Here is a 12,254-nt window from a genome sequence, read left to right as displayed (position 1 = left end):
AAGGGTTATTAAAACACCTGTTCATCTCCATGCAGGGAATAAATAAGAAATAATTATACCTTAACATCATCTAATGAAAAGAGCTCATTAAAAATCAAACTCAACCTGTGTGTAAAATATAAAAGAAAGGTAGAAGGGACAAGAAGTCTGACTTACAAAGTCCTAAGCATCTTTTGTTCTTGGCACAAATTACTGGATATGCTGCTTATCTTCGTACCTGTCAGTGTCCTATGGAGAAACGTTTAAGAAATGATTCAAGTTGAGATGGTAACCAAAATGCTCTTCTCATAGGAAAATAAATGTTTATATATTTGCATATGGACTGTAGCCTGTGTCTCCCACTGCCCAACTACTCTGTCAAGTTAGGCAGGGGAGAAGAGGAATTAACCCTCAACACTCATATCATTTTCATAGACATACAGAAAAGCTTGTGACATGAGATGTTAACATTGCCCAGACGACAGGCTCGCGTTCTCACGTGGACCAACAGGCAAGAACTAATCCATAGCCACAGCCTGACCACAATCACCTGCTAGTTCTGCTACCCCCTCATACACAAAACACCTGAATTCAAGTTAGCATCCTGCTCCCCAAACCTCATTTTTGTCTTTTCTTTCAATCAACCTGACTCAGTGCTCTGAAATCTTCTTTTCACCCCTTCCTTTTCTGTGTCCCTCTGTGCAGTCAATCACTGGTCCCTGTTCTTTCTTCTTCTGTACCTCTCAGCATTTGACCCTCTCTCTGCATTTTTGCAGCTATTTGTCAGATCAAGGGTGAAATGATGCCAGGAGGGGGTGGAGGAATCTCAGGCCAGCAGGGAGGAACTCCAGTGAGGGACTGATGACAGAACTCATAGCTAACTGTGTTCATTTTAGCCAAGTGGAGTTTTCCCATTGCCACCTCACCATTCTAGCTCTAGTCTCTTCCTTTTTTTTTTTCTTTTTTTCCTGTCTTTTTAGGGCTGCACCTGAGACATATGGAAATTCCAAGGCGAGAGGTTGAATCGGAGCTACACCACAGCCAGGGTAACTCAGGATCTGAGCCTCGTCTGCGACCTACACCACAGCTCATGGCAACGCTGGATCCTTAGCCCAATGAGCGAGGTCAGGGATCGAACCCGCATCCTCGTGGATACTAGTCAGGTTCGTTACTGCTGAGCCAGGATGGGAACTCCCTGGTCTCTCTTCTGGCCCTCATCACACCACCCCCTCCAACATTTTCAATACCTTCAAACTGCCTTAGGGGTCAAGTTTAAACTCCTTAGCTCAATGCTTCCCATCTTCTTTTCTTACATCTCAGCACACACAAAAATGGTAAACTATGCGGCATCTGTGGTAAGGCTCCCTGTGGCAGAGACCCTAGCCACATCAGGCCCCGCGTGGCTGCCTAGAGGACCGAGGTCATCAAGATCTTAGATGCACCTTCAACCCATTCACAGACCAAACATGGAGAAGCCTTGCCATCACCAAATGTTTGATGTTCAAGTTTTGTCATTTTACAATAAGTCAAACAATATTCCAAATTTCTCCACACCATTCCCCATTCTATTCTAAACATGCAATTCTAGCTCTATTTGATCATCTGTTATGTCATACTTAAGTATAGTTTCAGTATTCCCCATTTTACTAAATCCTGTCTTTCTAAATAAAAGACCCAGATCTGGGAAACCTGACAGTATCCAATTTTGAAACATTTCATCTCTTCCATAAAGCCTTTTCTGACAGTCCACATCCATTGTTCCACTTGTGAATTCCTAAAGCACTGCTTCTAATTTGGCACTTACTGCCTTATACTTTCAGGGACCTCTTCTGATCTCACCTCCACATACGAGGCTATCCTCTACCCTCAGCTGACTGACTCAAACCCAAACCCAATAGATTCATCTCCACACATGATATTCACAAAGCAAGGCTGTAGGAATCAACATCGACTTATCATTATCACTAAAAAGCACTGGCAACCTACTAGAAGGCCAACGTGGTATTATTTTTACCGAGCCCCTCTTCAAAGGGTCATACTTACAGACTCTCCAAATGGACAGTTCCAGTCAGATTGGGGAACCGCTGCACCATGCTTGCACCACGAATGACTCTTTAAGAAATTTGGAGAGAAAAAGTCATTTAAAACAAAAATGTTCTACTTATTTTTTGCTTTTTGGGGCCATACCTGTGGCGTATGGAAGTTTCTGGGCTAGGGACCAAACTGGAGCTGCAGTTGCTGGCCTACACCACAGCCACAGCAATGCCAAATCTGAGTCTGCGACCTACCCCATAGCTCACGGCAATGCTGCATCCTTAACCCACCGAGTGAGGCCAGGGATCAGGGATCAGGGATCAAACCCGAGTCCTCATGGATATCAGTCAGGGTCTTATCCCAATAAGCCACAATGGGAACTCCCTCATTTTATTTTTTTAAACAGTTTAAAATTACAATAACACTATACCTAAAAAGATTAGTTTCATCTCTTGATTGGACCTGAGAGTGTGATGATTTTGACCAAGTGTTCACGTAAATAAGAACCATCATAAATTTTCAGAATTGTTCTTTGGACTTCCACCCAAGGACAAGATTTTGTTTTCTGGAGCTACAGTGATAAATTCTAGTTTCCCTTTAAAATAATTGTGTAAATATTCAGGTTTGTTTTTAAATTTCTCTAATACTTACAAGGAATGCAGATCAGATAAATTGTGAAATGCCGAGTTCCCCACAAAAGATAGAGGATTATCATATAAATGTCTGTAAAGATACCCAAAAAAGCAAAGTTTTCAAATGTTCACAAGCACTCCAACACTAAATCTATGTTCACACAGTTCATATATCTAACAGCCTGAACTGTCATTCTTCATCCAGATGTTTAGTATTGTACAGACATTGCTTTACATGATTCTATACCAAAAGAAATTTTTCAAAACTACTTACATAGTTCTTAAGAGTGGATTACCATCAAATGCTCCATCAGGGATAACAGAAATAGAATTACTATGAAATAACCTACAAAGATAGGAGAAAAATATTTTTGAAATGCTCATCCCCTTGTGAAATAAATTTAAACCCCAATATCTACTTCTGTTCAGTAAGATGTAAAAAAAAACTGATAACAACTACATGAAAATTTCAAAAATGTGGGGAAACTGTATTTTTAATTCCATCTCATCTTTCTTAGGACCATACCTAATTCTATTTAAATCCACTGCTTAGCTTAGTATCTGCCAGGTCCTTTATATATATTTAGCTTGCTTCATCCTCAAAAGACATTAGATTGCAAAAATCATAAGGTACTCTAACCCCCAAATCTCTCTCGAGGTTGCCTACATTTAGTCTTTAAGTAACGCATTTCAGAGTATTAACTATGGACTCATGACACACAATCTCTGTTATGCCATATGTATTCCTATCTCTGACCTTGACAAACACAACATTTAAAAATACTCCCTAATCGCTTTCATTTATCTAAATATTTCCATTCTTTCAAGTCCAGTCAAATTCCTTCTCATGGTGATGTCTTTTCCAATGTCCCCAAGCCTCAATAAGGTCTTCTTCTAGAATAAATTTATTTATCCTATTCATTCAGCACTTATTTCCACCAATAAGCTGCTACCTCTGTCTCTTATATGGTCAACCTCCTCAATGGGAGTAAGACCACAGCTCCTACAAGGCAGAGGCCATGCATTATGGCTTGTTTCACCAGAATACAGCCCTATACAGTAATCTATGCTCAAAATTGTCCATGCTAGCCAACATAATTCAATCTGTATGGTTGGGGGTGAGGTGTATTATTGCATATGTAATGAAACAAAGATATTCTAAAATCTCATTGTTAGACCATTAAATGGTGAGTTCTAAGGATATTAAGGCATAGAGAGAGTAAAGCAATACTCACAGCTCTTTTAGGCTGGGAAGGGCTTTAATAGCCTGAGGAAATTCCCCCAAATTATTATAATTCAAGTCCCTAGAAAAAAAAATTGGGAAAATATGTAAGGACACTGAAGAGTGGTCACAATTTATAAGGCATTTTGGTACAAACGAATTTGTTTTTTTTTTTTTTTACATCACATCTTTCTTTACCAACCAATTGCCATTCTATTCAATTAATTTACACCTTTTCTTAGAATACTGAATAGAAAAAAAAAATCTTAATTCTTCCGTGATGTCTTAGTCAACAACTTTAAAAGTCCAAAGAATTCTCAGAATCACATACTACTGGTGCATTCAATAAACAAACCATCTGAATGGCAATTCTCCATAAAATAGAATTTATTGACTATCCTTTTATAAATGACAGTAGCCTGAAACTGAGGTTTCTATTCGAGATTGAGAGCAGCTTTCTGAAATTCTGGCAAGAAGGCAGCTGACTTTACCCCTACCATCAGCAGGATGACCTGAATTAAGCATGAATAAGGGGAAGGACCAGGATGGGTTCACACAAGCACTGTCCTCAAATAGGTTACAAAATGTTGGAAAAGTTGCATTAATTAGGAGAGAGAGAAAAGCCACAATAATCTGTATTTTTTTAAAGTCTTAATTCTGAAATTTAAACTTTCATTTCTTTTAACCTAAACAGAATGTTTAGCCTATGATCAGCATGATAGATTTCAAAATGAGATGAAAAGAAAATCAAAAGCCCATTTCCTTAGAGACCTAGTTTGTTTTCCTTTTCTACATAGAGAGAGAGAGAGAGAAAAGGAGGGCAAATCAAAATTTAACTGGGAAAAAACAGTTTAATTTTAATATAAGTGTAATAATAGACATGGTTTAGCATCAGAAAAACCCATCCAATTTTCTGTTCCACTGGTATTTACATACTTAGAAAAGAAGAAATGGGTTTGGCAGTATCTTCTTCAAGAGCTTCAACTTTCAAATATTCACTGATGTTTACTATCCTTTAGTGGTTTAAACAGGAAAGTGAATTAACAGAGAACTAATTAAAGATTTTAAGTCTTCTCATCAACTGACAGTTAACCAGAAAATTCAATTAAATAAAATATTATAAACCCTAAGAATTCCATTCAGATGTTACCCAGCTAACAGATATTCTCTGAATCACTGACTTTACCAGTGGCAAATATCATAAATCTCTGAATAAAGGCAACTAACACAAACTAAAACAACAAAAATACTCCTCTTGATTACCCACAGCTGCACAATGTCTTTTGCTCATATTGTGAAGCAACAGACAGTTGAAACAGCCAGAGTTTCCAAACACTTTAGCAAATAGAAGCAACAAATGTATCCTAAACAAAATGGAAACTTCATGGCATTTAGCATATAAAAGCATAGTATTCAAACCTACTGTTAACAATTAGCAGGGCAACTGAGATCATGGAGAAAATGAAGAAACAACTTTTCCAGAATTAATTTTAAAAGGCTCAACATTCTAAAACTATCATCCATTTTAACAAAACCAAAATTTTTGAAAAGGTATACAGCTTGGCAGATAGAGCTGCTTTTACCATATGCTTTTGTAAGAAATATCAAGTTCAAACTTGTGCACCATTTTTAACCAGAAACCTAGATTAGTTTTCATGACTGTGTTAATTGAAGACAAGCCTTTAGTCATATATTAGAGCAAATTAATAAAGAGCTGAACTCAAGGCCATTATGTTTTTCCTTTTTCTGCATACTTGCACTGTCAACATCCCAGTGTGATCAATCATTCAAAATATGAATACACTTACAAGGTCTCCAGGTTATCGAGTCCATCGAAACAGTGTTGACCCAGGCTTTTAATTTTATTGTTATGAAGATGCCTATAGAAAAAAGCATCAAAATGATTTTCACCTCACCCAGTAGCAACTATTACAATGTTTTAGAGGTCTAAATTGGTAGAGCTTAAAGGAATGGTGCAAATAAACATTGCCACACTTGACTAATGGAAAACAAATAGCATTGGGTAATTATCTCTTGGTAAACACTGCACAGACTCAGATTCACTGGACATGGGATACCAATGGAAAAGGAACATATCTCTAGTGGAAAAGGGGTACACACAGGGAATATTCTTGAGTATTTACCCATGTCCAAACAAAAGTTTTGATGAGCTTTTAATTATATGAAGCGAAACTTTGATGAGTTCTCCTATGGGGAGGTGGGGGAAATGTCAGCTTCCATCAGTGAGAATCAGTAACAGATTTTACAAGAAATGCCATTTTATTATGTCCGACTTGTTGAAGACGAAAAACAATAGAGAATCACATACTCTCTGAATAGACAAGTTGGTAAAAACATGAAATATCACTGAAACTTATATTCTATGAGTGTCTCCAAAAGGATTCCACTTTTATTTTTTTAACATTGACTACTACATTGCTGAGACACAAGAAAAACCTGTATCAGTGTTTGCTGAATGACCCACTTTCTTCTCATGACTACAACTGGCTGTTTATCTTAGAGTCAACAGTTCTCATCAGACGTTACTTTTTAAAAATTATCCTGTTTTGCACTTTAGAAGGTCAGCACATTCACTTTTGTAAAAAAGGCCGCTCCCCCAAACACTAGTTATCCAGGAACACACTCAGTGAGATACTTTCATAACAATCTGTCACAAGAACGCTGTTTTTGCCCCCTAATTAACACAAATATATGGTAGTAAAGGGGTAGATACTCACAGCACCACCAGGCTGGACAGGTTGGTAAAGGCAAAATCCGGGATACTGGAGATTTTGTTCAGAGCCAAGGTCAGTGCCTGCAGAGTTGGCAGATTGCTGAGGGGCTGCACTGGCACTTCTGTCAAGCTGTTGTCATCCAGCCACAGATGCCGTAACTGGGTGAGCCCCTCGAAACTGTCCTCGGGCACGGAGGTGATATGGTTGGCATCCAAACGCCTGACAGAGACAAATAACCGCCTTCAATCACAGATTCTAGTGGAATGATCAAGGTAAGTCACATAACCCTCAGAGCTCCCACCCCTCCAACACGCAGACACAAAAAAGGGAGTTGTAAAAATGATCAAGGCCATGGTGTCCCTGATTTCTTTAATTTCTCTAAAAGTTCTCCTAAAACAAGTAACATTTCCAAGACCAGGATATAGAAGTCAGTTGTTTCCCTTCCTTCATAACAAAGGGATGCATAAAAATATGAACCCTTCAACAAACAAACAAACAAAACAGAAACAGATCATGGCCAAGAAAAGCAGACTTGGGGTTCCCAAGGGTGAAAGGGGAGGGAGTGGGATGGATGGGTATTTTAGGGTTTTGGGGGGGATGCAAACTGTTATATTTGGAATGGATAGGCAATGGGATCCTACCGTACAGCACAGGGAAATGTGTGTGACTGGGTCACTCTGTTGTAAAACAGAACTTGATGAAACACTGTAAATCAACTATACTTTAATAATAATAAAAAAGAATCTTTGGCTAAGCACAACTGTATGGCAGAATGACATGTTTAAAAAAAAAAGGAAGAAATGCTCAAAGCTCAAGCTGGAATTTTATATTTCAGAATGTACTTATCAGAAATACAGAAAAACAAGAAACTAAGTTGAACAAATAAGCTATTTTATTTTCAATATTATAATTAATATGTGTGTGTATATATATGTATGTGTGTATATATAGATACATATAATAAATTTAATTGCTATTCTGACTTGGTACCAAAGGGGGAAATGTAAGAACATATTCACAATTTTATTTTCTACAACAACAAACCATTTCAATAGATTCTCAACAATCTTTTGTGTGTGTGTGTGTGTGTGTGTGTCTTTTTACCTTTTCTAGGGCCACTCCCATGTGGCTTATGGAGATTCCCAGGCTAGGGGTCTAATCGGAGCTGTAGCCACCGGCCTACACCAGAGCCACAGGCAACGAGGGATCCGAGCCGCATCTGCAACCTATACCCCAGCTCATGGAAGCACCGGATCCTTAACCCACTGAGCAAGGTCAGGGATCGAACTCGCAACCTCATGGTTTCTAGTCGGATTCATTAACAATTGATCCATGAGAGGAACTCCTCACAATCTTTATTTACCACCAGGCAAGTTGAAAATATAGATGCCACATACCGGCAAAGCAACCCTGTCCTCCTCTCTTAAGACTAAGTACATTTGAAGAGCTCCTTTTGTGGCTCAGTGGTTAACAAACCCAACTAGGATCCATAAGGATGAGGGTTCCATCCCTGAATTTGCTCAGTGGGTTATGGATCCAGTGTTGCCTTGAGCTGTGGTATAGGCCACAGACATGGCTTGGATACTGCACTGCTCTGGCTGTGGTGCAGGCCAGCAGCTGTGGCTCCCATTCAACCCCTAATCTGAGAACTTCCATATGCCGCAGGTGAATCCTTAAAAAAAAGCAAAAAAAAAAAAAAAAAAAGACTAAGTACATTTGAAAAATTAGTTTTTCAAAATTAACAGTTATTAAGGGCAAACCATCCCTCAGAAAAAGGAAAGAGCTCCTCCAATCAACATTACTGTGGCTTTAGAGTTTCTCTGATTTATCCAAAAATGTTGGAATTAAGGGTACCTTACTAATAGGATTATTCATACTTAAAAATTAAAACCCCACCTGAAAATCAGGGAAACTAAGTCCTAAGTGTTGGTGGTGCTGGAGTAATTGTGTTTCAACACAAAGACAAGCTGGTGTTTATGATGAGGAACTGTAGGCACCACGCAAATCACAACGTTCTCCACAAATCTCTTTTCTATGTATCTTCACTGTGAAACCCATATCTCATAGGCTTGGGCCTCTTGGTAAAAATTAGGGAATATAAAAAAGTGGGTGCAGGAGTTCCCGTTGTGGCACAGTGGAAACAAATCTGACTAGGAACCATGAGGATGTGGGTTCAATCCCTGGCCTTGCTCAGTGGGTTAAGAATCTGGTGTTGCTGTGAGCTGTGGTATAGGCCAGCAGCAACAGCTCCAATTAGACCCCTAGTCTGGGACCCTCCATATGCTGTGGGTGCAGCCCTGAAAAGACAAAAGACAAAAAAAAAAAAAAAAAAAAATTGGTGCAAAGTCTAAATGATAGCATATTTTTATTTTTTTTTCATTTAAAAATGAAAAAAAAAAGTTCTTTTTTCTTTGCTTTTTAGGGCCGCACCTGCAGCATATAGAAGTTCCCAGACTAGGAGTTGAACTGAAGCTATAGCTGCCAGCCTACACGACAGCTACAGCAACATTGGATCTGAGCCACATCTGCCACCTACACTGCAGCTCATGGCAAGCTGGATCCTTAAGCCAGTGAGCGAGGCCAAGGATCAGACTTGCATCCTCATGGATACTGGTCAGGTTGGTTTCTACTGAGCCACAATGGGAACTTCCCAACCTATTTTTAAATAAATCAACTTTGGCAGCTTTCAAGTGAAGAAAATTCTGACTTTAGAGGCATTTTTGTGCCCTTGCATTTCCCTATACTGTTCCAGCTTCAGATTCTTTCCCCTCCATGCAAGTGCTGAGCACCCCCCAACACACTAACCATCCCAGTCCTAAATGTGGTCTCCCCTTCAAGAGCTGGTGAGGGTCTGATGGAAGCTTTCCGTTTGATAGTCAGGATAACTGAAAGGACACTAAAGGGAGAGCTTCAGAAACTGAGCAGCTGCCTAAAGAATTCACTTAGAAACAGTCTTAGGCTTGTGTATTCCTAAGAAGAGACAGGCATCCTTCATATAACAGACTGGCAAAGGACTGGCTATGGAACTGCTTAGCAGATTTGCTTTAATGAGTAGATGGAATTGTGTTCAATCTCACACACACACACACACACACACACACACACACACACACTTCACATGCTTAAGGAGCTTCTACTTAGAGAGAGACATTGAACATATAATCATACAATTACCTATATATAATGTAACTAAATAGTGCAATTAAATTCTACTCATAGCAGAGTTCCCATTGTGGCACAGTGGGTTAGGAACTCAACTAGTATCCATGAGGATTCAGGTTCAAACCCTGGCCTCTCTCAGCGGGTTAAGGATCCAGTGTTGCCATGAGCTGTGGTGTATGTAGGTTGCAGACCTGGCTTGGATCCTGTGTTGCTTTGGCTGTGCTGTAGGCCAGTAGTTGCAGCTCCAATTTGACCCCTAGCCTGGGAACTTCCAGATGCCTCAGTTGTGGTCCTAAAAAGCAAAAAAAAAAAAAAAAAAATCTACTCATAGCTAATTTATCGGCAATTCATTTAACACATGTAAACTGAGCATCTTGTTAGGCACAAAGGTAACATGGTTAACACAACAGGGTGTGAGGAGACTGACATTCTAGTGGGAAGGGCCCCGCAATATAATCAACAAACTGAAAAATGACTGTAGAGTGATTAGAAAGTGCTGTGAAGTAAATAAACACTGAGATAGAGATAGAGATTAGCAAGGGACTGAGGGGGAGAGTAGCTATTTAAAGCGTATTGGTCGGGAAAAGCATCTCGAAGGAGATGCTATTTAAACTGAGATCCAGAGCAAGTGGTGAAGGGAGCTGGGCAAGGAGTGTTCAAGGCAATGGAAATAGTGAAGGGTAAAGACTCAGAAGCTGGGTTTGGTCCCTCCCTCCAACTCCCAGGAGGTCTGAGTGACTGGAACACAGGAGGAAGAGAATGGAGGGTCCAGCAAGACACTGCTGGGGATGCAAACAAGGACCAGATGATGCAGACCCCTGTAGGCCAGGAAATGGGTATGGATTGTATTTTAAGCACAAATTGAAATCTCTCTCCAGTTTCCCAGCATCACCACAGTTTAAAAGTTTAAATTGCTTAGGCTGTTATAGTGAGGATAATGGGCATTCATAGTCAACAAAATAATATACACATGCACACACACAACACACCACTGATATTAGGTCCTCTCTATGAAAGTATTTCATTAAGATGTGCTCCTAGTTATGCAGTAGATAAGCACTAAGGGAGTTCCCATTGTGACTCAGTGGGTTAAGGACCTGACGTTGTCTCTGTGAGGATGCAGGTTCAATCCCCGGCCTCGCTAAGTGGGTTAAGGATCTGACATTGCCTCAAGCCGTGGTGTAGGTTGAAGATGTGGCTCAGATCCAGTGTTGCTGTGCCTGTAGGCCCAGATGCAGCTCTGATTCGACCCCTAGCCCAGGAACTTCCATAGGCCACGGGTACAGCCACACACACCCAAAAAAGTACTAGGGATGTAATCTACATATAATGAACACTGTTGTATTTTATATTTGAAAGTTGTTAAGAGTAAATCCTAAGAGTTCTCATCACAAGGAAAAACATTTTTTTAAAAATTTCTTCAAGTCTCTGTATGAGGAGTTTCCTGGTGGCCCAGTGGGTTATGGATCAGGCATTGTCACTACTTTGGCTCAGGTCGCTGCTGTGGCATGTGTTTGATCCCTGGCCCAGGAACTTCTGCATGCCATAGGTGCAGCCAAAAAAAGAAGTATCTATATGAGATGATGGATGTTCACTAAACTCATTATGGTAATCATTTCATGATGTATCTAAGTCAAATCATTGTGCTGTACACCTTAAACTTACACAGCACTGTATGTCAACTGTATCTCAGCAAAACTGGAAGAAAAAAAGATATGACAAAATACCACAAGAAAAGTTGCTTAGACTTTTTTTTTTAACATACGTCCAGTGTTATATACACCATTTAGGCTCCTACAGAATGCTGTGCCACACCCCACCAAAGAAAAGGGGTGGTCTTAACTTAGCAAGATAATCAGGTAAGGTATTAGCTACGATGGTAATGAAACTACCTTCTATGCAAAATAACAATACAACAATAAATGTATTGTTGTATTAAATTTCCTCTACTAAAAATTTCCCCAAATTGTAACGTCACCCCTAAGTATGAGATCAAAAGGAAGAACTTGAGGAAAATGGCACCCTTAAATAAGAAGTTGATGAGAAAAAGGATTTGTGGTGACTCCAATGGGTTAATCCTTACACCTCAATTCACATGTGGGTGTTGGTGGCACACCCTTAAAGTTAATGAGTTTGCACTTACACCTAGATCAATGTTTCACAATGTTTCATTTTAGAATGTGCGGCTTTGTACCAATGACCTACACTATTAATATTCATCCTTACTAATAGACTAAAAGAAAAAAAAGCTATAACTGATTCAATAGATACTATAAATGGCATCAAAGATCTCACAAAGTGAAGAGATCATGTGGCTTCAGTTGTTTTACCATTTCAACTCTTCGGCAAGAGACAACTATTACTTTATTTAAGTGCATTTTAGTTGTTCAACAGTTAATGTATTAAAACTTTAGTCCCTTACTATTTTTGCCTCTAAGAGGTGCTTCGAGTCCCTATTCTCAAAGCCTGTTTTTTATCTTACTGAGATTC

General features: G+C 39.4%; 1 protein-coding gene across 2 annotated transcripts in view; it reads right to left on the bottom strand.

Moving 5' to 3' along the window:
• Positions 1-12,254, bottom strand: part of LGR4 (leucine rich repeat containing G protein-coupled receptor 4) — a 107,314-nt gene that overhangs the window by 12,995 nt on the left and 82,065 nt on the right. For both annotated transcript variants that reach the window (XM_021083233.1, XM_013994475.2), the window contains exons 5-11: positions 6,606-6,821; positions 5,676-5,747; positions 3,881-3,949; positions 2,920-2,991; positions 2,665-2,736; positions 2,023-2,091; positions 157-228 (exon numbers count right to left, since the gene is read on the bottom strand). In XM_021083233.1, coding sequence (XP_020938892.1) covers positions 157-228; positions 2,023-2,091; positions 2,665-2,736; positions 2,920-2,991; positions 3,881-3,949; positions 5,676-5,747; positions 6,606-6,821 — 642 coding nt within the window. The remainder of the gene's footprint in view (positions 1-156; positions 229-2,022; positions 2,092-2,664; positions 2,737-2,919; positions 2,992-3,880; positions 3,950-5,675; positions 5,748-6,605; positions 6,822-12,254) is intronic.

The sequence above is a fragment of the Sus scrofa genome, chromosome 2, assembly GCF_000003025.6.
Source record: "Sus scrofa isolate TJ Tabasco breed Duroc chromosome 2, Sscrofa11.1, whole genome shotgun sequence".
Taxonomy (NCBI): domain Eukaryota; kingdom Metazoa; phylum Chordata; class Mammalia; order Artiodactyla; family Suidae; genus Sus; species Sus scrofa.
This window is presented reverse-complemented; position numbering and strand designations above follow the sequence as displayed.